The 27,982-nt window shown below is 36.6% G+C and overlaps 1 protein-coding gene across 2 annotated transcripts in view; it reads left to right on the top strand.

Annotated features, from left to right (window-relative positions):
• The window catches only part of cnksr1 (connector enhancer of kinase suppressor of Ras 1), a 53,541-nt gene that overhangs the window by 17,244 nt on the left and 8,315 nt on the right, over nucleotides 1–27,982 (top strand). For both annotated transcript variants that reach the window (XM_066672070.1, XM_066672078.1), the window contains exons 5-16: nucleotides 11,300–11,341; nucleotides 13,864–13,983; nucleotides 14,624–14,683; nucleotides 15,726–15,794; nucleotides 16,863–17,021; nucleotides 19,482–19,567; nucleotides 21,215–21,330; nucleotides 21,825–21,940; nucleotides 22,108–22,141; nucleotides 23,104–23,279; nucleotides 25,658–25,731; nucleotides 26,360–26,431. In XM_066672070.1, the coding sequence (XP_066528167.1) occupies nucleotides 11,300–11,341; nucleotides 13,864–13,983; nucleotides 14,624–14,683; nucleotides 15,726–15,794; nucleotides 16,863–17,021; nucleotides 19,482–19,567; nucleotides 21,215–21,330; nucleotides 21,825–21,940; nucleotides 22,108–22,141; nucleotides 23,104–23,279; nucleotides 25,658–25,731; nucleotides 26,360–26,431 (1,124 nt within the window). The remainder of the gene's footprint in view (nucleotides 1–11,299; nucleotides 11,342–13,863; nucleotides 13,984–14,623; nucleotides 14,684–15,725; nucleotides 15,795–16,862; nucleotides 17,022–19,481; nucleotides 19,568–21,214; nucleotides 21,331–21,824; nucleotides 21,941–22,107; nucleotides 22,142–23,103; nucleotides 23,280–25,657; nucleotides 25,732–26,359; nucleotides 26,432–27,982) is intronic.

A 27,982-nucleotide genomic window follows, 5' to 3' on the forward strand; every position in this document is an offset into this window, starting at 1 on the left:
GCTGAGGGCCAGCCCCGTGCTTACCACATGAAACCTGCTGGGAGAAGTAGTGGCCTTTGTACAGCAGGTACAGGAAAATATATTTAATGTCAATGGAAGGGCAGAGACAGTAGCTCATCTGTTGCTGCACAGTTTGTGTAGGAGTCCTCAAGTCGTTTATCAATGGACACAGGACGCCACCCACAGGATACTGCTGGCTGGATTTTTATTTGGTTAATGGACGCTTCTCAGGCCAGTGACACTGAGAGCTTTAAACTCCAGCAGCACTGCTGTGTCTGATCCACATATACCAGCACAACGGACACTAATAAACTAACACTACGTATGGCTGAATGATATTGCCAAAATTTATATCATACTATATTTCTTAATTTTGGTCAATTCAATGTAATTCCAATATTGATATAAACCATAAAAAAGAACTGCGAAGAACAAAACAGAAAACATGACATCTCTGACAAAGCGAAGAGGTTTATATTTGACAATGTTCAAATAAAATAGACACTATTTCATATAAATAAATAAATAAATCAAATGAATTACAATGTATTCTTACCATCATATCAGTGCCACTGCAGCACTGACAATGACTGAACAGCCAAATAATACCTGCTCTGTGGTGGTCCTGTAGGCACCTTGACCATCAAAGAGCAGGCTGAATGAGAGCTATAAAAGTATGCAGAGCAACCGATGGGCAACAGTCTGTACTTGAAGAAGTGCTCCTGTATGTGGAGTACAAAGTGCTTTAATGTAATGGCTGACTGCTGTATTTTGTTCAGTTGGCAGAAATGGGCTTCTATAGCTTTGTGAGGGGGGGGGTCGTCTATCAGGACACAGAAATGTCAGTTTTCAGAGCATTTCCACAGAGCTTTAGTGAAAAGGTCAGATCTCTCAGCGTGGAGCATGAGACTGACCTTATAAATATCTCTCTGTTTAAATATGGACCACTGCTTTTGGAAGGTCAAAGGACTGTGGGGTCACTATTGAGATCGCTCTGCTTTTCTGGACCTCCTCCTCCTTTAGAGAGAGTCACCTTTAGATCAGCACCTGTGCTGGACAGGTGTTTATACAAAGACGCTGTTCTGATGTCACGCTCTGCTCTATGAATATATGGTCACTCAGCAGTCTATAGAGTGTACACAAAGCTAATCCACATTTATTAGAAGCATGGTTATTTGGTAAAACAAAATTTGGTAACATAAATAAAAGCACCTTCTCAAAAACAACATACAGAGAAATACTAAAGCAGTACTTCCAGCAGCTCCCAGAAACATAAGGAACTAAAAAATCTGCGTGGCGCTATTCTTCAGTTTTTGAATAATGTTGGTCTAAAATAAAAAGCTAAAGCTTTAGAGCCAGATGACCAATCACAAAGCAGCACAACAAAACTGGCATGAATCCCAAAAAAGTAATTTCTCACTAAACATGAACAGCTTAAATGGAACAGATTAAAAAGTAGATTCCTTTAGTCACTGATGTACTGGAGTATCACACTTTCAAGGTTGCTTTAAAAATTTCTGAGAGATGGGACAGTGGGTTGAACAAAAGGTTGTTATTAAGTACTTACGGTATCATGTCTGGTTAGTTCTAGAACCCCACTGACAGACAATAGGATTCTAGAATGATCACCCTGTATCTAAATTTATTACATAACATTAACATAAACTAGAACTCACATCAACTCCAGAAACCACGTTCTAGACTTGATGTGTGTTCAAGTTGGTTTAAAACAACAGAAATTAGAGTCCATGCCAACTCTGCAAGCCATGTTCTAGATTTGATGCTGGTTCTAGATTGTGTTGCTTTTATTGAGTTTATATTTATAATAACAGAAATTAGAGTCCATGCTGACTGTCAGTACTCTAGGGCCAACCAGACTTTGGACCATTGTTTTGTAGAGTTCCATTTTGTTGTTCCCTCAGTGGAATCAGTGCAGTGTCAGAATCAAAGGGGGTCTCAAAGCTACATTCACAAATATTGACACCCCTGCACTTCTCCCAGAAAACTGTTGCAATAAAAGCTCTGTGGTATTCACATGTTTATTTCTGTTGTTTGCATTGGAACTGAGCTGAGAATCAAAGTCAAATCTGATCTCGTTCCACACAGACCATGAAATGGGCATAAGATGGATTGCGCAAAATTATTGGCCCCCTCAACTCAACAATTGGCCTCACACACTTTGGAAACAATGACTGAAATCAGGTGCTTTAGTCATGAATGTTTTTCTTGCACCTCTCCGACACCCAGAGAGAGCTCCTGTTTCATCTACGTCACTTAATTCTTCCAGGTTTGAGCCATGAGCCAGAGTGTCATGCGTATCACAGTATACATTTATTTCCTTCCCAAAAATACAAGGAAATAACTTTATTTTTGTGATTACACTTTTAACCAATGGATTTGTATATATGTATATATAATTATATACACTCACGCGCACACACACTGCATTGATACACATTGGACTTCCCCTGGACTTGACCTGACCGGACTTGATTGGACTAAACCTGACTGGTTCTAGATTGTAAATAGAAGACTAGAAGCTTTTTGAGCTCTGCTGATGCCATAGGTATTAGTTTCTCAGGTCAGTGCTGAGCCATTGAAAGTGAAACAGTGAGTTTGTTATGTGGAAAAGAGAGAGGGGAAGTGTCCTACACCTCAGGGGCTCGAAAATAAACAGATGGAACAATGTGTTTTTATGTATTTAGACCAGAGGCTGAAATGCAGCCAAGAGTCAGGTGATAACTTTCTCTATTTCAGTGTGAAAGAGTGAGAGAGATTTAAAACAAAAATCTTTTAATTGAAATTTTAAAGTCATAGAAATGCAAGAACTGAACATATATATATATATACACACACACACAGTCATTCACTGTCATTTTCACAGGCACATTACAGGAGCCCACCCAAATCCAGTAGTACAAAGTACAGCACTGGAAAATACCTTAATATGCATCTACCTTGAATCATTACATTTACACTTGTAATAAGGTGGTCCTGTCACAATAGCCATTTTCGGGATCAGTATATTGTCAATATATTAAAGCGCAATTAACTTTTAGGGAAAATGTTGTTATTAGGAATATTCAGACATTTGTAATTGGAATATAAAAATATTTTGATAATCAACACAAGAAAATATTGAGCAAAAGTCCATATTTTGAATGCTAAGTCTTTTTTTAATATTTCTAATAGTGCACCAATATCGGCTTGTTCAGTACACAGTGAATACATCATCACATAAAGTAGTAGAGCTGAGGAGGGGAAGGAGAAAGATGAATAAAAAAAAAAAAACTGTAAAGAGGAAGGTGAGAAGGTGAGAGATAAGTGGCCAATGTATAAGGAAGGTTGTATTTAAAGAGAAAGAGGAAGTATATTAGCTGAAAGTGAGAGAGAGATAGACTCCTTCAGAGAGAGAGAGGGAGAGAGAGTGTGACTTGGAGAGTGGGGGGGACTCCAAAAACAGAGAGAGAGAGAGAGAGAGAGAGAGAGAGAGAGAGAGATGCATAGGTTACTAAAGGTCAAAAAAGGCTTCTACAGTTTCATCGACAGGTCATCGAATCAAAAGGTATGGATTCAAACTTTGTGAATAATGTTTTAATTTTAAAAAATGCTTAAGCAAATGAGGGCCTTTCTGGTGTTTCCATATAATGTATCAGAATTTTCAGTGCAAGTTATTGGAACTTTTTGTGTTTTCACAAATAGAACTGGAGTGTGTGTGTTTGTTTGTTTGTGCGTGTCCTTCAGTTAACTTAATCCTTCTGAGCTCAGGGTCATAGTTCGGTTTGTTTGTGACGGTGGTTTAATGTGTTATAGTTTATGACTTGAGTTTACTGAGAGGAGCTGGAGCTGGAGTTGAGTGTGATCTGAATTTGAGATGTGTGTATTTTTGTCTAAAATCTGGATGAAATTTCTGAAGCAGCTGAAGGTTGTTTCTGTTACTTGTGTAAATGAGATGTTCTGTCTCTTCTCTCACAGCTGTGAATGGTGTTGACTCCTAATGCTCTCCTAATTTTCATCTTCAGGATTTGCTGTTTGTATTCATTCCCTCACTACTCTGATCAGAGTAGGTTCAGATAAAGGTGTGTTTTAAACAGACTTGTAGTTCGGTTCCCTTGGACCGGACCAAACAAGAAAATTATACATTTTAGTCCTGGTTTGGTTGGTGTTGACGCTGACAATTTTACACTCAAACCAAAGTTAGTTAAACACTGACATATGACACACGCTGTATGAGTCATCTGATTGGCTTAATGCGCTCGTCTGGGTTGTGAGGTAGTTTTACCAACTGGAAACAAGGTAAGAGGTGGTAAAATGGATAAAGAGTGACCATAGTCTGAACACACCCTAACAAATTTATTTATCTTTCAATTCTTTTCTAAAAATGCAATAAAAACTGAAATCTGCAGTTTCCTAATTCACTTGAAATTTTATTTAACAGACACACTACTTTTTTATGTGAAACCTGATACTATCTATTAAATATAAACCAATTTATAAATGATACATCACACTAATACTATTAATTGTTGACATTTTACTTCATTCTTGCTGTAGTTCATCCAGAATGATGCCTGGCATTGTCCTGCTGAAACAGACATGTTCCTGGGCAAAGATGCTGTCTTTGGATGCCTATCCAAAAAACAATATAAACCTCTGCATAAATGATACCTCCACATATCTGTAGACCATTATGGAAGTATGACAGCTTATTAAACAATATACTCTGAGGGCTCAATGGTCACACACATTCAGCAGTGGTTTCCACCCTTGGGCTTAAAGGCGATGTTCATGATTTAAAAAAAAAAACAAAAAAAACAACACTTCTTTGAAAACTTCTTGACAAAGCCCCAGTGTCGTGGTCTGATATGCTAGGCTTTCTCTCCCTCTCTCTGCTCACTACATAGGAATGGTTTAAACAGTGAAAATCATAAATATAGATGAGGATATTGCTCTACTCCTGTTCCATAGGTGGGTAATATTGACTTATTTATGCTGTCCTTCACGGCAAATTCACATGTGTTGAATCTACGTTGTAGTGTTCATGAGTGTTTACTTTTTACAGTGTTGATTTTGCACTGATGAATTTAATTACAAATGCAGGAGACCCCTTAATGCATGACAATAAACAGATAAGGCTCAGGTTAAAAATAAAATTTTCTGGTAAGTAAACAGTGAATAAAAACTTAGATGTGTTAAACTTCAGCCACGTACAGGTGGTTTTTTAATATTTATTTATTTATTTATTTATTTATTTAAATTACCTCTAACATACAGTTCCACCTTTAAAAGAAGCAGAGCTTTTCAGCGTAAACAAACCAGAGAGATTTTCCACACAATTGTAAACGTTGCTTTTAACGCACCAAGATTTTCCCTCAGTCTCTGAATCTTTTCATGATGTTATGAACTTGATTTGGTGAAAGACCTAAATTGTTTGCAACCTTGAAATAAAAATTTTTTTTAAGTGTTTAATAAAAAAGCAATAAACATTTTTTACTGGCAAAGACTGAGCCTTTGGGTAATGTTCAATTTATGCCTTTTATACTCATTTATAGTGTAATGCTTCAAAACAGCGCAACATGAATTTTCTACTATAAAATATAGTTTTACCAACTGAACTAATTTGGTTCTAGAGTTCTAAGAGCTGTCAGTAGGATTATTAACTCTTGGCTTTAGAGTTCTTTTGGCTGTCAGTATGATTTAAAGTTTTTGGACTTTCTGTGTTAATTTACATAAGGCAATTTACATAACTCCAGATGTACATCAGGCAATTTAATTTGATTGCGGGTTTTGAGTGTCACTACATTAGAACCGGTTGTAGTTCTAGATCAGTCCTGAGTGAGTGTGGTGGCATTTATGGAGAGGTGTAAACAGATCTTGTGGAATGTTCTGCAGCTTTTTATAGAGTCCAACTCAGCTGAGAACCCGACTGATTCTAAAGTTAGACACAGAGTCATTTCATTTAACTCCAAACTCCATAATAAATAAAACAGAAAGTGAGAACACTACTTACAGAGAATGGAGAGAGAAAAAGGAGAGAGGAAAAAGTACAAAAACAATGAGGAAAAAGAGTAAAAACAATGAGGAATGGAAAAGGAAGTGTGTGTGTGTATATAGCCATGTCTATGCAACAGTTTTTCTTTATTCATGAGCAGAAACAGCCCTGCTGTCCACCCACATGATCATATACAGTTGTTTCCATGACAACTATCCCAATGGCCAATTACATCCATCGCTGTGTCGGAAACTATGCCCCATTGACTATATAAATGTGTGATTTTGGGCTTTGCCCATTTCTTAGTAGTGTCCAGACACTACATTCTGTAGTGTGTTCAAGCAATACCACAATGCAGCTCAGTAAGTACAAATAAATTGTAATGTACAACATATGTACCTTTAGTAGTTAGAGTATACACAATACATTGCATTGTTTTATTTAAAAATTTACATTAAAAATGGGAGTAGTAGAATCACTGAATAAATATTTTTTTCAAAGCCTGAGTCTGAATGAATGAGGTCACTTGACTTTCCATAGATTTGTGTGGTTAGCAAGTTTGGTGTCATAGAAGAAGCACTTTTGGTTCCATAAAGAACCAGGTTTGTTTAAGAGATGTGTGCGTTTGGGGAAAAACCTTTAATGGTTTAAAAATCCTTCCCTCGATCTTAAGGTTATTTACCCATTATTAGATTATGTAAACTGTTTGCCCAATTGCCCAAGTTTGTGTACACATAATGAGTGCACCATTAAACAGCTGAATTCACTAATAATAAACCTTTGGTGATATAGGGGATGAGAGGGACTAAATTGCTGTAGAATAAATGGGAAAAAGCATGTAAATATATTGGTTTTATAACACCCCAAAAACAAGTTATTGAAAATGGGCAGATTTACATCTTTGTGCTGATTATGGACTGCACATTTTGAATTCTGGACCGTGTTTATATGCTCTGCAAAAACTCATGCTCTGAAACACAAGTGAGTAAAAATATGTGAAGTGGGTCCATTAAAGTTTACTAACATCTTTATGCAGTGTAGTTTAGGTTTGTTGCTATTGTGCATTGATGAACTCTCTTGACTCTCTTGATGATGTTATAAATATTCGAAGTGTTACGTGTGTGTTTTAAAACCACAAAGGAACTAAGAAACTGATGTAATGAGAAGTGCTCCATCAGTCACGTCACACACACAGACACACTCCCACATGCTTCTGAAGGTAGAGCTCTTTTTGAATCTGTAAGTAGAATATTACAACAATGATTACACTTTGTTCATACAGTCTAGCAGTTCATACCCCTGTTCAGGCTCCACCCACAAATTTCATAGCTACTGTTGCTAGGTTACCCAAGCTTTACAAAGCACAGGCTAAACTTGATGACTCTGGGGAATCACTGTTCTTCTATTTGTTTACATTCAGAAGCTCCATGTCTTTTAAGGTGGAATGTTATGTTTGAGAGGGGGGAAAAAAGACCGTTCTTTGTACGCTGACGTGTGTGGCTGACATTTAACTTCTCTGTATGTACTTATTCGCTGTTTGAATTACCACTGAAACTTGTTTGTAACCCAAGTTGTTTAGTTTTGTACAGTTAGCACTCTAACTAATTTAGAGTCAGTTCCATCTACAGTAAAATTGAGTCCATTTTACCTACCTATGAAACAGAAATAGAGCAATAACCTCATCTTGGTTAATGCTTTGCAACTTTTGAAAGGCTGTTCTTTCATGACATTGGTTTTAATGTTTTAATGTTGCTTACACTTTCATGATTGCCAAGAGAAAGTCTAGCATACTGGACTGAGGCACTGGGGCTTTGTAAACACAAAGTTTCAAGCAAGCAAACAGAGCTAGAAAATATTGAGGATATATATATATATATGTGGAAATTTAGCACTGTATTAGCTGCGGGTTAAAAATAAACAGTTCGCCTTAAATGTCCTGAAGAAAGCATGTGCTTGCCCTCATTCTCCCAGGCTGATGTCACTGTTTGTTCAGAGAAGTCCATACTAACTATGTAATAAAATGTAAAAAAAATGATGTTCCTATTTTAGGATGTGTTTACATGCCTTTACTAAACGTTCAACCAAACTATTGCACACCACACTGTATAATAAAAGTGCTGTTGTTTATTAACCACAAGCAAAAGTAGTAACTAAAGTTAAGCTTCCTTAAAGTCTGCTATTACCTGCTGCTGTTTACTTCTGCTTTTGACCATTTTGAAACATAACTTGCCTTCACCAGTTTGACTACATTTCAGGGTTTGGGGTGAAAAACTGAAATACATGGATCTTTAGTGATGTTTTATTTCAGTTCCAGGAGTACACAGAGTAAACCACTGGGTCACTGCTCAGTGTCAGTCGGTTTATACCGTGTGTGTGTGTGTGTTCAGTAGGTTAAAGGTAATCCTGTTTACATGTGTAGTGAAGGATGTGGAGGATGTTTTTTGTGTAATTAGGGATTAAATGTTCTAAATAAAGCTAGTCCTAAAGCTTCTCATAGTCTGACAGTTCCTGTACTTATTCTTTTCTCACATAAGCCTTTAATTTAAACATGATCTCTATCTGAAGCTTGAAATATGGCATCAGTGTGTTGCAAGCAAGTGTTTCTGGTCTCAGTTCATTGGAAAAATTGACATTAAGATTTTTTAATCAATTAAATAGATTTTCTTTTTAATTATGTTATCTTCCACTGAGTGTTCATGTACTGTCCCGTAACCACACTACCACGCATGTAGTCATGTGATTCTGCCACATGGAGCAACCTGGAGGAGAACCTAAACAGGGGGTAGGGGTTTCTTCATTTAAACACATTAGGAGGGACTTTCCCATTATTAATTCCCTACAGCATTATGTCAGAAACAAAGTCTCTAAAGATTTGCTGTACATTCTTTAACATTATAAAGCTGCTCAGTTTCTTATTCCTCTGCTATTTGTTCAGTTTTTCCCATTCCAACTTAAATGGCTTAGGCATCAGAAAGTTATGATGAGCCCATTAAAGAATGGGAAAGTTTTTGAAACTGAAGCTGGGAAATAATGGATTGGCCTCACTTAAGTTAGTTTAAATAAAGGGCGACAAAAAGTTAGGAAGACCAGAAGATTGGCCGACCTGGTCACTTTATTCTAAATGTACCTTCCACCTTAAATGACTCACAAATGTGGCATCAGTTGAGATGGAACAAGCAAATGCAAGCAAGTAAAAAGGGGGGGAAATATTTAAAATGAGAATAATTATGTAAGGTTATTTTGATTTTCCTAAGATCCCCTACATATTGAGGAGTTTAATTTGTATTTACAGTACTGCCATGAAAACAAATCTCACCCTATCCTTGCTTTCACCTCCCCCCCTCTCACAGACAAACACACACACACACACACACATACACACACCCCTTCTGGAGGAATATTCACATCGGTCATGAACATCTCTCTGGGCTTCATCTGATAAACCCAAACAGGGCTTCTAGTGATACACACACACACACACACACACACACACACACACTACTTCAATGTTGAGCCTCATGATAAAAACCTGTTCTTACTTCTATAATATGGACTGTACAACCATACAGTACAACCATAAAGTGTATCTTTGGTATTATTATAGCTGTTATAACCACACAACAACTGACAAGTATCAATGTCCAATGCTAATAAATTGAGTTACTCTGGCTAAAGTTAGAAGGCCCTACCACTTCATCAGTAAATTTCCAAAACCTGATTCTAACACTATGTCATCAGAAAAAGCCTTATTTGGACTGGATAGGTTTTACGTGGGGAAGACAGTAATGTTTATGATGGATTTGCACTGGATAAGAAGTCTTGTGAAAATAACAGAGATGGGAGGACTTACTAAAAAAAACCTCCCTTTCCCAGGGATATGATGCAGTATTCCCTCACATGACAACTTGGACAGGATTAATATAACATGGAGTTATTTTTACAGCTTGTTTTACAGTAGTTAAAGGGCTCGGGAATCTTACATACACTCTGGGATAATAACTGAAATGGTCTATTCGGACGGGATTAAAACTACTGAGATACTCTGATAATAATTACTTCACCACACGTCCACAGGTAAAACTAATCCTGTCTGAATAGGGTAAAGATTGGGTTCCACCAACACAGAGTGTAACTCTGGTCATCATAAACACACAGCAACCAGGGAAGAGTATTTATTACAAGAACCGATGAATAATCCAAAAGAAAATTAGCTAGTCCAGCTAAGGTTAGCAGCCGCAAAACCCTGGCTCACTGTTCAGTGACTCTCAAAAACCTGATGATAGCATTTTCGTCAACAAAACGCATTAAAAACACCACAACACGTAAAGAAAGTCCAACAAACTACTTACTTACTATTCCAACTTGTGTCTTCTTGTCTGTTTCAGCTCACTTTTGAGTAAAGTCAGGCCAATATTAACTCTTGCATGGCCTCTCTCACTCTCTCCCTTTCTCCTCCTCCTTCTACTCTGCCATGTCGTCTGTACCAGGAAAACCAATCTAGATTCTTCTAGTGAGGTAAACAACCATGTGCTTTGTGCCATAAAGCATAAAACATTTCTTGTGAAAGATCTCCACCGCATGGGTAAGTTAATTAGAAGAAAATCTCAGGTCACTAACACACCACCACCAGGTCATTGTCACTGCAGCGCTATACCTGCTCTGTGGTGGTCCTGACCATGGAAGAGCAGGGTGAAATGGGGATAAATTATGTAGAGAAACAAGTGGACAAGGTAAATGTTCTTAATCCAGTGATCTTTCAGTGTGTATATAAAGCATCTGATTTGCATTCTCTGGAGTCTGAGCTAGATTAAGTACCTTTGGAATGAGTTGGAGTATCTGTTTATTGGTCCGCAAACCATTGTTGGATGGGGGCTTTATACCTCTCTAACCAACACTGGGCACTGAGCATCATGTACCATGAAAGAGCTGAATATGATAATGGTTGTCTAATCAAATTTAGAGTCACTTTATGTACTCAAAGCAGTGTTTTTGCTATGTGTGTGTTGGTGTATGAGGTATGCTAGGCGTGTGACAGTATTGCGTAAGTCTGAAGGGTTGGGGAGGAGATTGAGGGCACTGAATAAGCTCAATTAGCCGCCAGCAGGGAGTGTGTGTGTGGGGTGAGGGGGGATATTAATGAGTTGCCAGAGTTAGCTGAGTCAGCTCTGAGGATTATATACGGAGTCATAGTTACATGGAGTCGTGGTTCTGTGCTTAAAATGTCAGGCTTACTTCTGCAGCGGCTAACGTTTCCTGCTCCAAACAGGAACAGTGCGTTTGACCACTGTCCCTCTGCTCTATTTGTAGGATATCACCGTGTTTGAAAAAGAGAAGGACATCATATCTATCGTAAGTTTTATTTATATTGTGCTTTGTTTCTTTATATTCGTTGCTCTAAAACTGAATGTTAAATGTCTGACACATTACTGTAGGCTGTCCTTCATATATTTATAGGTTGCATGACCTCTACATAAGCTTTTTTTCATGATAACTGACATACAGCTGATACAAACATCTATGAAGCTTTGTTCCAACAAGTGTCAGATTCTCCAGAGCATGTTGTCCCTTTAAAATAAAATTTTTTTTTAAAGGTTTATAAATTATTAGAAATCGGTTTATAAAACGAGTTGGAACACTTTAAAGGTCATTTAATAATTTTTAACCCAGATATAGAAAGGGAAACGGTGACCTCCTTTTTTGTCTAATAGTGAAAGAGTCAGAACTTACTGAAATTGAAAATGTATAGAATAAGCTGAGACCAGAAAATGTTAAATTATTCATTTCGTAAGATAAAAGCAATGTTTACGATTGTGGGGCAAAACTGTTCTTATGTTTGCTTACATTTTTAAGCTGTTATGTTTGAGGGGAAAAGACGTATGTAATTGAACACTGTTTTTATTCAGTGTTTGAATTGCCACAGAAACTTGTTTCTAACTTGATTTGTTTATTTTCCTAGCACCCTTGGTCTGTGTTTACTTTCATGCAGTTTGTGCTCTCTTGAATTCAGCATCAGTTCCATAGGTCAATATTATCCATATGCAGCAAGAATAGAGCAATATCCTTATCTTGGTGCATGCTTTTCAGAGTATGGAGGTGTCTTTGTTGTCTAAAAACCTCCAGATGCTGTTTTTATCCCATATGCAGCAAGAGAAATCTTGTACCATATTTTTTACTTATTTACAGACACTGCAGCTTTGTAAAAACATTACACCAGCTTCAAACAGTCTATTAAGCTAGCAAATGATGAGGAAACATCCTGTGAATTTTATAAAAGATGCACCAAATTACCACCAATGTCTAAAACACATTCTATCCGCGGTTAATTGATTAAACTTGGTTGTTAAATGGTAAAACATATTAACAAATATGTGCTGAAGCTGACAGGCCTAATTTTGACTGATGGATTAGACAAAGTAAGATCAGTATTCTGCAAGATCTAGGTTTTCACAGTGTAGATGGATGTGGACTCACTATTTGGCAAATACGAGGTCAGTGTTGCCCTTTTCTATATATGTGTTTACAAACTAATTCAGAACCATTTAATAAACAGATTGTAAACTGATTTATAGACTTTTATATGTGTAGTTTTATTCAAAGGTTTACCAAATCTGGTGTCACCAAAAGCTAACTTTATTTTAGTACTATTAAAGATGGCCTAAAGTAAAGTGTTATGATCAGACTTTCTTCATAATTCAGTGGTTGAGATTTAAATAAAGCCATTCAGGGTGTTTTGAGGTGAACTGTGAACAGTGATGGTGATGGGACCCAGGTGTCTCCATGAATACAACAAAAATATATTAGGTGTACAAATATGTTTTTTTGCAGTGTAAAATTGTAATTTGAAATTTAAACATTCTCCAGCTACTTTGTCGTTTTATAGAAATAGTAGAATTAAAAAATGACGGTTTATGTATTTGAGTTAAGGAAAAAGCATTGCGAAATCATGTACATCAATTTGTTCTGTTCTTGGGGATGATATTGTACCCAAAAGTCAGTGTTAAAGATGGTTTGAAATTAGTGATCATGAATATAGCATGAATATATTATTATTATTATTATTATTATTAATAATAATAATATTATGAATAGCATGAATATAAATGCTTAATGTTTAAGTTTATATATATATATATATGTATATATATATATATATATATATATATATATATATATATATATATATATAAATATAAATAACAGTTATATAAATAACTGTGGTGTGGTGTATATATATTGGGTTACAATTATGTTACCCCCCATAAAAAGCTTTAAAATGTATTTCTACAACTAAGAGAAACATATTTACTCTTCAAAAACATCAGTGCTCTTCGCCAGTCTAACGGGTTTTAATATGGAAGTTGATGTTGTTAATATAGTAGCAAATTTGTAATAATAATATGTCTTAGAGGACTATTTTACCTCACAACTCCCTGTATGTATCCCTCCACTATGATTGAATGGTAAGCCAGGAAAAAAGTCTCAAAACTACCCTCAGGTGTCAGGCAGGTTATTTATAATCATTTCATGCAGTAACATTCTGTAAGCAGCTTTTAGAAGCGGACACCTGGTTCCATTCACCATCACAGTGAACAGTTCTCACGCTAAAGCATTTCACACCAAACAACCTCCTTTCACAGCAGACCCACAGGACTGCTCGTGCTACCATAGGTCCAGGACGGAAACTAGGGACTCCCCCTGAATGGATCACAAGCAGCCCATTGGTCACTTTGTTTAAAACTGAAATACTTTGAAAGCGGTAATATGCTTTCTATGATAACACTGAGCCAATTCAATTCAAAGCATTTTGATTCAGAAAAAAAATTCATTAATATATATTATTCAACTGAGTTAATAATAACTCTCTCCCTCAGTCTCGTCAGCTGGTGGCAATCTGTGACGAAGTACTCAGCAGTGTTCCAGAGCCTGTTCTTACCCACAGTGCTAAGCTACACAGTGTTGACCTCGTTCCCATCTCACCTGGAGAACAACTGGTACTAATATCTCTCTATCTATCCATCTATTTATCTCTCTCTCTCTCTCTCATCAGTGTTTCAAGTTATTACAAAAGGAAACAGATTACATTTCAGACTTCTTGTGGTAGACGGATTGTGGACGTTCTTAGAGAGTTACGTAAAGAGTAAAAGAAGCCGGCTGTGTCTAACTATTTGAGTTTGAGTAATTGCTAACTGATGTCCGCACTTCAATTGCTTCCATTCCACTTCCACACACTCTTAAAAATAAAGGCACTACAAAGGATATTTGAGTGATGCCATAGAAGAACCAATTTTGGTTCCTTAAAGAACCATTTTTGCTGACACATTTAATGGGAAAAGAATATTAAGATTGAGTGCTGGATTTTTAAACTTTTAAAAGGTTCTTCACACTTGCACATCTCTTAAGGAAACATGGAACCAAAAGAGGTTGGAGGCTAGAAGGGCATAAAGCCCTTGGACATTAGATCATAGAGCATCTGAATCCTGTGGAGTAATCTAGCACCATCAAAGAAGGGTCAAATTCTCTATCAAGTTCCTTTCAAAATACTTTTGTTTCAGAAAAACAGCAGCTCTCTGGAGATATAGTTGAAGGGAGGCTTGTTCACTTTAATGAACAAACCTGTGTGTGTGCTTTCAGGGCATTGAGATCACTTCCACAGCCTCCAGTCATCACTACATCTCAGGAACCACAGCTGAGGTACAGCATCATTTCTCGATTTTCATTTGTCACTGTGTCAGATGTAAGATAAACTAGAAAACTGGAAAATTTACGTTTATGCTCTAAGTTTGTATAAGGTAACTATACAAAGACAAGTCCAGATGTGAATGATGTATTTATAAATGATACAGAAAACAGACAGAGGGAAGATAATGTGTTTAAGAAGGAAAGAACGTGGCAGTATGTTAGGGGCTTTGTGTGTGTGTGCGCGTTTATGTTTGAGCTAATTGAGGAAATGAATTCTGAAAATGATTTCTCCAAGAATCCAAACCAGTGGTGACGATTTCACACTTCTTCAAAACTCCCCCTGGATTTCAGTTTAAGAGGACACACACACACACACACACACACACACACACACACACAGGTAGCTCATTCACCTTGGTTTACATAAAAGAATGAGTATGAGAATGGCAACTTCAACTACTCTTACTTGGCTATATTAGCCTCTTAGCTTCAATGCTGCTAAAACACTAAAGAAGATAAGAACAGGCACCTGTTATTACACAAGAAGCATTTATTTGTCATTATATTTGAGTTCCATCAAGGGTCAAGCCTTGTGCCAAACATGCCTTGATTTGTTCTGTTCTTGGGGATAATATTGTTTGAAGTTTTGAGTTGTGATTTTTATGTTACCGATTGTGAATGTAGCATATTAATTCTTTATTTTATATGTGATTAAAATAAATAAAATGACGATTCTCATGTTTAATACTACGCGACAGGTACCATCAAATGACGAGTGTGAGACTTCATTTTCATTTATAATTATGACTATATGTTACACAAAAAGCTTTAAAATGTATTTGTATGCGATCTATAAATATACAATGAGATCCGCATGGAATAGCTTTAGAAAAAGATTATGATGAAATCATACAGATACAGCAAATGACTTGAATGCATAAATATTAGATTCCTCTTTTCAAAAACATCAGCAACCATCTTCTGTGCTGTATGCAAATGTAATGTAAGCCAGTGAAAAAATAATGAATGAGGAATATTTTCTCTTTCCTCTCAGACCTTGTCTGAGTTCTCAGAGAAGATTTTCGCAGGAGACGAGGTGATTCAGGTCAACGACCAGATCGTGGTGAGTTAACTCAATTACAGAAGATTACCGTCATTGGTCTGAGTGTAATATCACAAGCCTTCATTTACATAATTACTATTATAGATGCAGAGCAGCCAAGAGGGAGCGCAGCCAGAGATTTGGCAAGAGTCACCCCTGTGTCATTTGTTTGTGTGCGGTTTGTTGTGCTTTAAAGGGGTATGACTAGCTTTTGTTGGTCACATTGCAAGGAAAGTAAAAAGAAGTGTAAAGGTGTTATAAAATAAATATTTAATATTTCTGTTATGAAATGTGTATGTTATCCATATTATTAATGTTTATTGTGAATATTTTAAGTGTCAATTAATGGGAATAATTAGATTTCCATCCTTTGTGGATTAATTAAAATATATTTTTCCTATTCATTTACAATAAATATATTCACAGTGCACATTGTTAGACCGTTTAATGTGATTATACATTTGGCTTCTGAAGGTGTTGTACTAGCCTGTTTTTATGGAATCCACTGTAGCTGCCTAAAGGTTACGTTCAAGATGTTAATCAGCAAACACTTATTTAAAAAAAAAAAAAAAAAAAAAAAAGTTTGAGGATGTTTCCTCACCATTTGCTAGCTCTTTCCAGTTTGTTTGCGTGTTTGAAACCTGTCTAGTGTATCAGGAGTTTTTTAAACAACGGAACTTTACTCTTTTAGATTACTTATGGTAGAAATCTCCAAATTCGGAAACCGCTAACTGCCTCAATGTAAACACAGACCAAAAGTGCTACAAAACTCAAGTTAAAAATGAGTTTCTGTGGTAATTCAAACAGTGACTAAAAACTTACAGACAATTTTAAATTCAGCCACATAAAAAAACAACAATGGTTTGTTTCCTCAATCATATCATTCCACCCTAAAAGCTTCTGAACATTAACAAACCAGAGAGAACAGTGTTTCCCCACAATCGTAGATTTTCCCTTTGTGTTTCTAAATTGTAGCTATGGTGTCCCAGGTGGTGGTTGCTTTGTTGTTGCTAAGCATTTGCAAAGGCATTCCACACTAACAAATGCTAGTGTGTTTACTGTAATTATTCTTTCTGCTCTGGGTTCTAGGTTGGCTGGAACAGGAAGAACCTGGTGCAGAAACTTCAGGAGAACCCGAAAGGAGTGACTTTAGTCCTGAGACGAGCTCCGGTGTCTCTCCGACGGAAAGAGAAAACTGAATCTGTTTCTTCAGCCCACAGTAAACCAACAGAATCTGTGTACTCTGAGGTGAGTCTGATCACCGTCTGAACTCACATCCACGTATTAATATACTCATCTAATCTCAGCCTGACGATAGCTGTTTCCATCTAAAGATGGAAATGGTCTGTAATATGTTAAATGTGTTATAGTTATTTTATGTTCTTTTATATCTGCATATACACATTAATTTGGGGATCTGGAGCCTACCAAACTGCACACTGAAACAAAGCATTCGTTGTACGCAGGGAGTTGGGGTAATATCTTTTATTACAGGATGTCAGTAATGTTTATGGTGGATTTGCACTGGATGAGAAATCTCTGTGAAAATGACAGAGATGGCTGTGGCTACTTGATTCATGCATTGCCATCACAAAGTGGATGAGACACAGCAGGTAGTGTCGTAGTCACACAGCTCCAGGGACCTGGAGGTTGTGGGTTCAAGTCCTGCTCCGGGTGACTGTCTGTGAGGAGGGTGTTCTCCCCGTATCTGCATGGGTTTCCTCCCACGGTCCAAAAACACACGTTGGTAGGTGGATTGGTGACTCAGAAAAGTGTCCCTAATTGTGAGTGTGGGAGTGAAGGTGTGAATGTGTGTGTCACCCTGTGAAGGACTGGCGCCCCCTCCAGGGTGTGTTCCTGCCTGTTTGTGATTTTGGCTAGGCTCCAGACCATGAACTGGATGCACATTTACAGACAATGAATGAGACTACTGTTCGGAGAACAGCCTTCCCACCAAAACTATCTATTAGTTAACCACCTAATTTTTCTAGTCCTTCATAACGAGTAAGATGGCAAAAAGCTTGACCAATCCTTCACACGGTTATGATAACTGATATTTTAAACTGTTTAATGGTATCTTAGAGTAGCAAAGTAGGTTCATAACACACATATGGAGTCTGCTATTGTTCACAACCTACCTACAACTTCCAGAAACATCTCCCCACTGAGTGAACCTTTAGGTCGTTTTGTGGATTTGAGCAGCAGCTGAACTTGTATTTGAATCGAATATTTCATCATTAAAGCCTCCTCCAGCTTCTCTATTCTCAGGATAACCCATGGAACACTCAATTATGACGGATTACTCATACACACATAAATTCAACAGGATTAATACATCATAGGTTTATTTTTATTTCACGTCCTTTGTTAAAATTACATTATCGAAGTTCCACGTGTAAAACTAATCCCTAGTTATTCTGATTTTGTGCCGATTATGTGTGTATTTACAAGTGCCAACATTTTAATGTTGCCCCGCCTCCTTGTCTGAGTATCTCCAGTCACAATGCTGGATACAATTTTATGTGAGAATGGAAACATGAGGTTAAATGGAGCAAAATGCACACAAAAAAAAACTACTAATTAAAAGTGGCAAAAAACAAAAATGGAGAAGAAAGAAAACCAGCTGGGGATGGCTAATGACCAGCAATCTGCTCCTCGTTCCTCACTCCTGTGGCTCTTGCTGAAGTGACTCATGCTGTGGCTCATTCTCATTTAAAGGAACAGGCTCTGAAACTGGTTACTCTGAGCAGGGCTGTTTATATATTATATAATGATATAATGAGGATATAATGAGTTCGATCCATGTGGTATTTAATTACCGTTGCATAGCAACAGAGCTGATTGTGTCATATTTGGTCACTGCACATTGACAAATAGTTTTACTGTGTTCGACACTGAACAGTGTTGTTCTATTGTTGTTAAGAGGCGGGAGTTACATGTCCTCTGTAGTTTCTGTCCAGAGGGACAGTCACTATGGCAACTCTGACTTCCTCTTCAGACCTCAGAGTCATTTCCATGTCTGCTGTGTATATATACGTATGTGTGTGTGTTTCAATCCAGATCATGATGAATCTTGTGATTGTTTGATGGGGTTGAGCATTTTATTATTTCATGTTTCTATTAATTGAGTTTTAAGGGATGTGTTTACTCAATCAAACCTGGAATCCCCTGTGGGCTAGGGGGAAGTTCAAAATGTCTCTTAACTTTCAAAAGATAACACATGACTCTCACACTCTCACTATCTTCTCACACACACACACACAGCCATACCATGGTAGGAAATGTTATATGTCTGTTGTTAAGGCCAGATATTTGCACTCATATGCTACAAGTCGGTCATTTAAACAGCAAACTCTAAGCCCCTCTCTGTTCATTGTGTGTGTCCATTTTTTACTTAACTGCAACTGACAGTTAAGAAGGTTTTCACATTAGTAAAGTTACTATTTTGGAAATGCATGGTTTTTCTTTGGACAGTGACGATTTGATAACACACAGTATGGTAGTAATACAGAAGACATACAAATACATGTGTACGTGTGTGTATGCTTTTATAGCCTTTAGACCTCCAGTGATATGTACCTAAGGGAATAAATCAACACAAACACACAGCACCACACATTCTCTCCAAAGCAGAAGTGCTTCTTGTTGTGGGCGTCTGATACTTTGCCTGTGAATGAACGGAAACCCCCCTTCTATCTTTTCTCTCAGAGGGAAGAGGAGGATGTAGAGGAGGGGAGAAGCAGAGGCTCTGTCTTCGAGAGAGTGGCTTCATCCGTCCGCTCCAACACATCCAGGTGAGTTTACCTGAGCTCACACTCAACTCACATGAGGTCTGCTGCTCCACACTCTCCCACACAATTTGTAAAAAACCACAACCTGGGGAAGTGTGGTGTACTGTACATATTTAAAAAAAAAAATAAAAATTACTTGGTGTATCAGTAGCTTCACACAAACACCTGCTGCTGCTTCACACTCACAAACACGCACCTACGACCACTCTGCTGCAATGCTTTCCCTTCTCAGGTGAGTTTTGAGACGTCTTGTCTGAATCTACCTGCTGCCTACGGCTGTCACTACTTTGTAATATTTGTAAAGCCTATGTTAAATACCTCTGGACTTATTACATACAGCTGTCATGGTGTTTTTATTAGATGCACTGTAAAATGGTTCTGACCTTTAGAAAAGAGTAACTTGGCTGGTTTAATTTAATAAGACAGATCATTGTTCAGTTAAATTACTAATAGAAGCGCTTGCATATACTTTGTTGGTGTCATTTGTGGTCTGTTTACTGCTGATGTGACTTGGGGATGTATATAGTGTATTAGATGATATACAGATAATATTAGAGGTTTTATGGTGTATTATACTTCTGTTATTGGTGACTGTATTAGGTGTAGTTTTCCCAGAGAACTGTAAATGGATTGGACATTAGTACGATTTTCTTTGAGTTTGTACCCCTTAAGGCACTGTGTTGACGTAATTCTCTGAAGGTAATTGTCCTGATAAGCTGAGCATTTTGGTTTCCTTTGTTCTGAGGATTATCTCTGATTGTTGTGGGGTTTTTTCCCCCTCTCATTCTCTGTCGCTGAGTGTGTAAGACCTATTTAATCTTCTGTGACTTTCGGTGGTGAAACAGTAAGCTTGGGTAATTTTGTGGCTGAGAGACTTATGTATTATACCTCGAAACCTTATACACTGCTATATAATCATTACATACTGCTGTCATGGTGCTGTTACCTAAATGCTAAATGTACATGTTATTAGTATGTAATTGGCAGGACTTCATGTGGGTTCTAGATAGTACCAGGTTTATTATTAGTTACTACCTTCAGTAAACATTAACTTATATTTTTGGTTTTCTATTATAACACCTGCAATTGTCATTATACAACATGCAGCTGGCTTACATGCTTATAGGTTGTTGAACTCCTGTATGAAAAACACACTGAAATCATAGCGATGTTCTAATCCACACAAAGTATCATGAATAGATACTGAATTAGTGAAGCAGGTTGCTTTTTATTCTCTAATTAGTGTTGAGTAGAACATGAAACACTTCTTAGTTTATTAGTCAATTATTAAACTAAATTAATTAAATATACTCTCATATGAATCTGGAATTATCTAGAACCCACATGAATAAAAGTGCTGCCAATTACACACTAATAACATGTACATTGGGGTAATAATTCATGCTCAGTAATTTACATAAGTGTCCAAACAATGTGTTTATTTTGCCTTGTTACAACTACATAACACATACTTTTCACAAATCAGACACCCAGTTAAGTCCTAATAAAGATCACAATGAAAAAAGCGAATAAATCATTTATAAATATCTAAGAACAAGACCTTAATGAGCTCCTAAATTGTGTTCCGTAAAATAGTGTTGCCTTTTGATATATAAAATGTGATGTCTACAAAGTGTGTGTGTTTTTCAGGGTCTCGGCTCCTCCCTCTGATGGGCTGCAGCTGAACTTGCAGGACAACTCAGAGCTGTTGGCTGATCACAGCTTTGATGGATCTCACACAACACCGAGCCAACAGCAGCAGGCTGGTGAGAGTCAAGACCACACAAAGACTGAAAAACAAGCAAAATTATGCTTTTCCTTGTTCGCTGTTCATTTTTTTCTGCTGTGGATTAGAAATACCACTGCCATTAAGATTTTAAGTTGTAAACTTTATTTATGTTGATCTTAAGCCACGCTATAGCTGTTTCTTTCTTGTTTTGTTGGATTTCAAACGGTTCCATACTTGTTTTTGTGAATTTTATACCATGCTGCCTCACTGTAACAATTACCTTTTCTTCATATTTTGATTTATTTGATCCCAAAAGCAGCAAATAAACTGCATAACTACATAATTTTTTTATGAACCATAACATTTTGTCATTCGCTCTTAATGCTGTTCTTGCTAAAGCTTATAATGTATCTACATTGATTTCATGCTGCATATTTAGTTGTTATCTAGTGAAATATAATACAAATTTAGATACACAATATGTAAACCTTTCTGAATGTACACATACTTCTGCTGTCTCTGTATGTTCAGGCTCTGTTGCGGCGTTAGAACACAGTCCTGTTGCTGTGCAAAGGAGTCCATCCAAAATCAGTCTGGACTCAAACCGGTCCAGAGTCGGCTCTTGCCCTGAGATGGTGGGCCACACAGTGAGTTCAACCAGGAAAATACCCAGTCAAAAGATTTGTACTTTCGCACTAATTATAGATTTTAATTTTTATTTGACTACACATCAGTCTCTACATGGTTTGTTTTTTGACAAGTCTTGTCCGAATATGGTTTTGGTTATGTTGACTGTTCTCTTGTTTCTCTACAGGAGGAGAAAGAGAACAAAGCCAGCTCCACTAAAGGTAACATAGCATATTAATCTAAAGAAGAAACCCAAATTAGACATGAGCGATATGGCCAAAAATCTTATCACAATAAATTTATGTATATTGATCAATCACTATATTTATCACAATATATAATTTTGTAACACTGTGACAATTTTTAAAGGACATCGTATACCGTATTTACATTTTTATTATCAGAACCTAATATATAATTATTATGCACATTACTCAAATCCATTAGGAGAAATTTCACTGGAACAATGTAAATAATTTATTTCCCCTACTCAGATAATGAACAATATAATAATATGATTAAAAAAGTAATCTGTTATCTTTGTCTTGTGTCATGATAATGTCAAGCATTTAAAGATATAGAAAGACCAACCATATTAATTAAGAAGATAAAAGAATAAATAAAGAAACATTCCCAAATGGTAAACTGTAAATGTATTGCACTTAACCCATTAGAAGGCCTGTTACACTGGGGAAACGAGAACACTTACAGTTCAGCACTTGGGAGTGTTTATTTTTGGGTGCGTTTATTTAAGAAGAGTGGCCTGATCTATGGCGCTGGATCCAATTCAACAATCGCAAGTGGAAAACATATCTGTGTGAGAAAAAGAAACTACTTCACTTTGTGAACAGTGCTTTCAAGAAAGGGAAAACATTTCATTGGAGGAAAATAAATCTAATGTGAAGAAAAAAATAACCTTGTACAAGAACAGGAGATTATAACCTGTTCATATTTAATACATACCCTTGTTCATATGGTTTCTTACATGTCATAATAAAGTGTGCAAAAATTATCTCATCAATTAAATCATTTCATCGCCCAGCACTATTGAAGATATTCACTTTTAGTGTGCTATTTATTTACTTACTTACGTATTTATTTTTTATGAATATAAGTGACTTTTGATCAAGTCCACATGTTAAAGGAATGTTCTTTGGTAATATTGTGTGATGTGACTCATCAGGTACTCGGACGGCGATGAGTCGCAGGAGAGTCTCGTGCCGGGAGCTGGGCCGCCCGGACTGTGACGGATGGCTGTGGAAGAAGAGGAAAGAGACAAACATGTTCATGACTCAGAAATGGCAACGTTTCTGGTTTGTACTCAAGGGGGCCACCATCTACTGGTACACAAGCCAACAGGTCAGTTCATACGCTTACATATGCTTTTTTTTTTTTTTTTTTTTTTTTTTTTTTAAACAAGGACATGATTTGCAATTTCTATTTACTATGGAGTCAATTTTTTTTTTTTTTGTAGAAGGCTAAGGTTATTTATTTACTTATTGTGTGGCACAAAGGAATGTCAATAGCTAAGAGCCAAATAAGTGTTAAAGGCTGAATTGAAGTCTTAAAAATGAATGTAAAAATAAAAGAAACTAAATCATTAATTCCTGTTCCTATAATAATATAGGAATATATATTAATTCCTATAATATTCCAGACCAATTTAACCAACATTTATCACACATCAACCAAGCAGAGGGAGATCAAGATATTTTCTACTGTAAACAAACAAACACTTCTTAAGAATTATTATTATTTTACTGAAAAAAATATATAATATAAAGTACAAACCCCGTTTCTGGAGAACTTGTTTTACGTAAAATGAAATGCAAACAAACCTGTAATTCAAACACTTCCTGTGTTTTTGGTTGACTAAGTTGTATAAACAGTTTTTGAAATGGAATTCTTCAGCATACCTGGTGGAAAAAATGGGACGTGCGTAATAAGAGTGAAATGTTTATGGAATTTTCAAGCCACAGTTTTTAAACTCTATATAAAGGAAACAAACAATGCAAAAAATCCAAGAAATAAAATGTATGTTAACTTCAAGCTCACACTGTTATTTATGACCAGTATAAGGAAAACTAGTACAGGTCGCTGAAGCATCGCAATGATTCTGAAGCTGTAATTGTAATGTAAAAATACTACATAGTGTTCCTTTAGTTGATTAAGTCCTTTCTCACTTCATATTTATGTTTGTAGTTAATCTAACACAGTAATTTTCAAACAGGATAGAGACAGATGTGAGCAATTTGGATTTTATTATAAAAAGTGCAAAGCAAAAACAAGAAAAACATCCAAGATCAAGTTCGAGAAATACTCCAGAGCTCAGAAAAACAAAATCCAGAGGCAAAATATAGAGAAACTAAGCAAGAATTCTTTACATGACAAAATGGAAGAAAAAACTCAGCTGAAAGAAAACTGACATTTTTCATATCATTGGACTCCTAAAACCCAGTTTAACAGTGCCGCACCTCTTTCACCTTCTGATACAAGTGCTAAGAGCCGCTTTGAGCCATGCTGTTTTCACCTATAGTCTATTAAAGCACATAACTGATATTACATTGACCTCTTCTCATTTTTATTTCTTTCAAAATGCCATCAATATCAAAAATTTAAGCAAGATTTTGCCTTATGCCCCTAGAACAGAGGAAGGACCAGGGGCTGAGTTTCTGTGGTAAAAATCATAGGTGGTACTTGCAGGTTTTGGTTTGATAATGGGTGGTTCTTTGTCTAAACATTTAGGTGAAATGATATGTTTGTGTGCAAAAAAAGAAAGTTTGTACATGGCTGAATTTACCTTGTCTGTATGTTTTTATTCACTGTGTGAATTACTACTGAAACTAGTGGTAATTTGAATAGTTTGGTTTTGTAACACTGGGTAATACAGTTAGTTATCTACTAGATTCGGAAACATTCCACTTTAAGTAATCTGAAACAGCAAAAATAAATAAATATTACCATCTATGGACAAGGAATAGAGCAATATCCTCATATTGGTTTATTATTTTCAACTTTTGGGGTTCTCTCCATTATAAAGCCGCATACTACAGTTTTTTTGACAGGTTTTGTGAACGCAAACAGACTGGAGAGCAGCAAATGGGGATGAAACATCTGAATTATATTTAGTTTTTTTTGTTTTACTAAAACCATGCATGTCGACTTTAAGTACAGCAGATGGGAGAGCTTGGCACTACATGAGCTACATTTACACCCATGTTCTTTTGGGTTTGTAGAAATCATTTGGTCTTCACTGAGAATTGCCCAAGGCTAAATTCTGTAAAGCAGCATGTTAACAAGCTGTTTACTGAAAGCTGGTTTCATACCTATAGGGACAGTAAAGAATCTCAGATTTTTATAGCGTATTTTAATCAGATTTTGTCTGCTGTACTATGTAGCAGTTATACTGTGGCCTTTAAGGCTTTTGGTTTCATGATCATTGGCCCTACAGTGAAGATACAACTGAATGTTTCAGTATGAAGTTGTTGCAAAGCCAAAACACTTTCAGTAATATCTGGTTTTAATAACATGGTTTTTGTGTTTTGATTTTTAACATGCCTTTACCATGGGTATTAAAGTATGTTTCCAGCTGAGAGCTGGCCCTGAGTTAACTACCTTATTTTTAAAGCAGTCTGTTAATGTTTTAGCTTGATTTTTTTTTATTCTGACATTTTCAAAGTTCTGTTTTTAGCTGTGCATTGTATTTTAGATGTGTGTAAATTCTCTGGTGTGTACAGGAGGAGAAGGCAGTCGGCTTGGTGAAGATTGGCAGCTACAACATCGAGAGTGCTGGAGAGCACAAGAGGAAATAGTATGTTCCAAAGTCATTTACCTTTAGATAATTTAGACATTTGATAAATGCTCTTATCCAATGTCACTTACAATTATAATCATGTTATAAATGTAGAACAGTGCAGCGTTAGCGTGTTGCCGAGAGACACATGGGATTCTTGGGAAACATTTGTCTGCTCTGTGGATACCAGTGATGTTACACTACTTCGAATGTCACAAAACAGTCACACAAAATGATGCAAACCTGCGTTAAAGCACAGGGACTAGGCCCAATGAAATGGGCCCTTTAATGCTTTTCTTTCTGCTAGGTAACTGTAGACAAGCCACTTCACAGTCCTGATGCCAAAAATAATAGGTTACACTTCTATAGTGCCTCTCACATGCCCAGGGATTCCCAAAGAAAAGTATAGCTAATATTCATTATTATACTAAAATGTAGAACATGACATATAAAGAAAAACTGTCCGTTTCCATTGTCAGTGTCTTTGACTTCAGTGTCTTTTGACATTTTTCTCATGTGTCATCAGGAAATAAACACACACTGTACAATGACTGATTGTTTTAATTTACCACACAACATTCTGTTGATTAAAGTTACTATTAGAATTAACCAGTCTGTCCTTTCCCTCTCTTTCACTCTCTCCCAGTGTGTTCAAAATGTCCCACCCACGATTCCAGAGTTTTTTCTTCGCTGCTGAACATGTTACCGACATGAGCAAGTAAGTTTATATGCAACACAATGGAATAATTAATAATAATAAAAATGGATATTTGTCATCATTTTATATAGGATGTATAAAAACTCAATTTTATGGAGGTGGTCTTTGAATTACACTGTAAAAAGCCTGATATTCTGTTTTAAACATGGTAGCTGCACTCATGTTAGGGACCCACGCTATGTAAAATAAACTGGTTCATTAGTAATCAATCACTCTGTGAGCTGTTTAACAACATGAGACGAATCACTGGAGAATGACTGATTGCTCTTAACTTGTTCTTATTGTTAAAAGTAGGGCTACGACTAACGATTATTTTTATAATCAATTAATCTGTTGATTCTTTTTCTCAATTTGTTGGTTTATTTTAAATAATATATAAAAACACAATACTTAAATAATTAAATATATATATAGATTGCAGCATTTTAATTAAATGTAATGAACAATAAACAAAATACAAAATGGCGCTTTTGTTTTAAACAAAAAAAAATGACAATATAATGATTTAAATGATATTGTGTAAAAAAACAAAAATAAAAAATGCACATACATTATTTGGCACAGTTTGAAATATTGCAATACTTGGTAGATTATGAAAGTAGAAGTACAGTATGCTGAGGGTCTGCATTGCACTGCTGACACATCACCCCCACCCATTTACTCTCACCCACCCTTTCCTCTTTCTAAATTCATTTTCATTACAGAGCAAAAATGTTAATGCCTGATGTTCTGGGCTAAGGCTGGCTCAGTCCTCTAACACAAGGAATAACAAAGCAAAATGACACGACATGACATAAAATGAGTTCATTTGCTGATAGCTGAATTGGGCAGTGGAGCTTAGCAAGGACATCATTTGGAGCTTTAAGGACTGACCTCAGCATCTTCAACTGGCTATTCCAGTGGATGACATTAGCAGGTTGAAGTTTGTTCATTCTCTTCAGGACCTCTGTAGCATGGGTAGATTTATGACAAAAAGCAACAAGTTTCTGGACCCTGCCCAGAAGGGTTTTTATTGAGCCAGCATCATCAAAGGCATCACGCACTACCAGTTGGAGACTAGGAGCAAAGCAAGATTGTCCCTCTGGTGGAAAGTACATAATCTCCTCTTCTACACTGACCACTTCTAGATCACAGGTGTCATCCTCCTCATCCTCACTGTTAACATGAACTGGTGGAAACAGTGAATGTCATTATCATATTGGATGCATTGTCAGTTACAATGAATGACACCTTGTTCTGAATATTGTAATTGCCCACAACATCATCATTCAGTTGTGTCTCCCTTTAAAACGCTGACAGCTCAGCATTATGCTCTGCAAATTACAATCAACCAGGAAATGGCCCATCATTACAAAAAAAGACCTAATTGGTCGATTTGACCATAAATTGATGGTCAGGCAAATATGGCCAGCTGTCAGATTAGCTAGAAGTGCTTTCACAGAATCCGAGCATTGTGGAACAAGGCTCTCGCTGAGAGTTCTTCAGGCATTGTGAATGAGGGTTGGGCCCGTTGCAAGATATTAATGAAATCCTTATTTTCAACAGTAGAGA

This window comes from Hoplias malabaricus, chromosome 1 (genome assembly GCF_029633855.1).
Source record: "Hoplias malabaricus isolate fHopMal1 chromosome 1, fHopMal1.hap1, whole genome shotgun sequence".
NCBI lineage: Eukaryota > Metazoa > Chordata > Actinopteri > Characiformes > Erythrinidae > Hoplias > Hoplias malabaricus.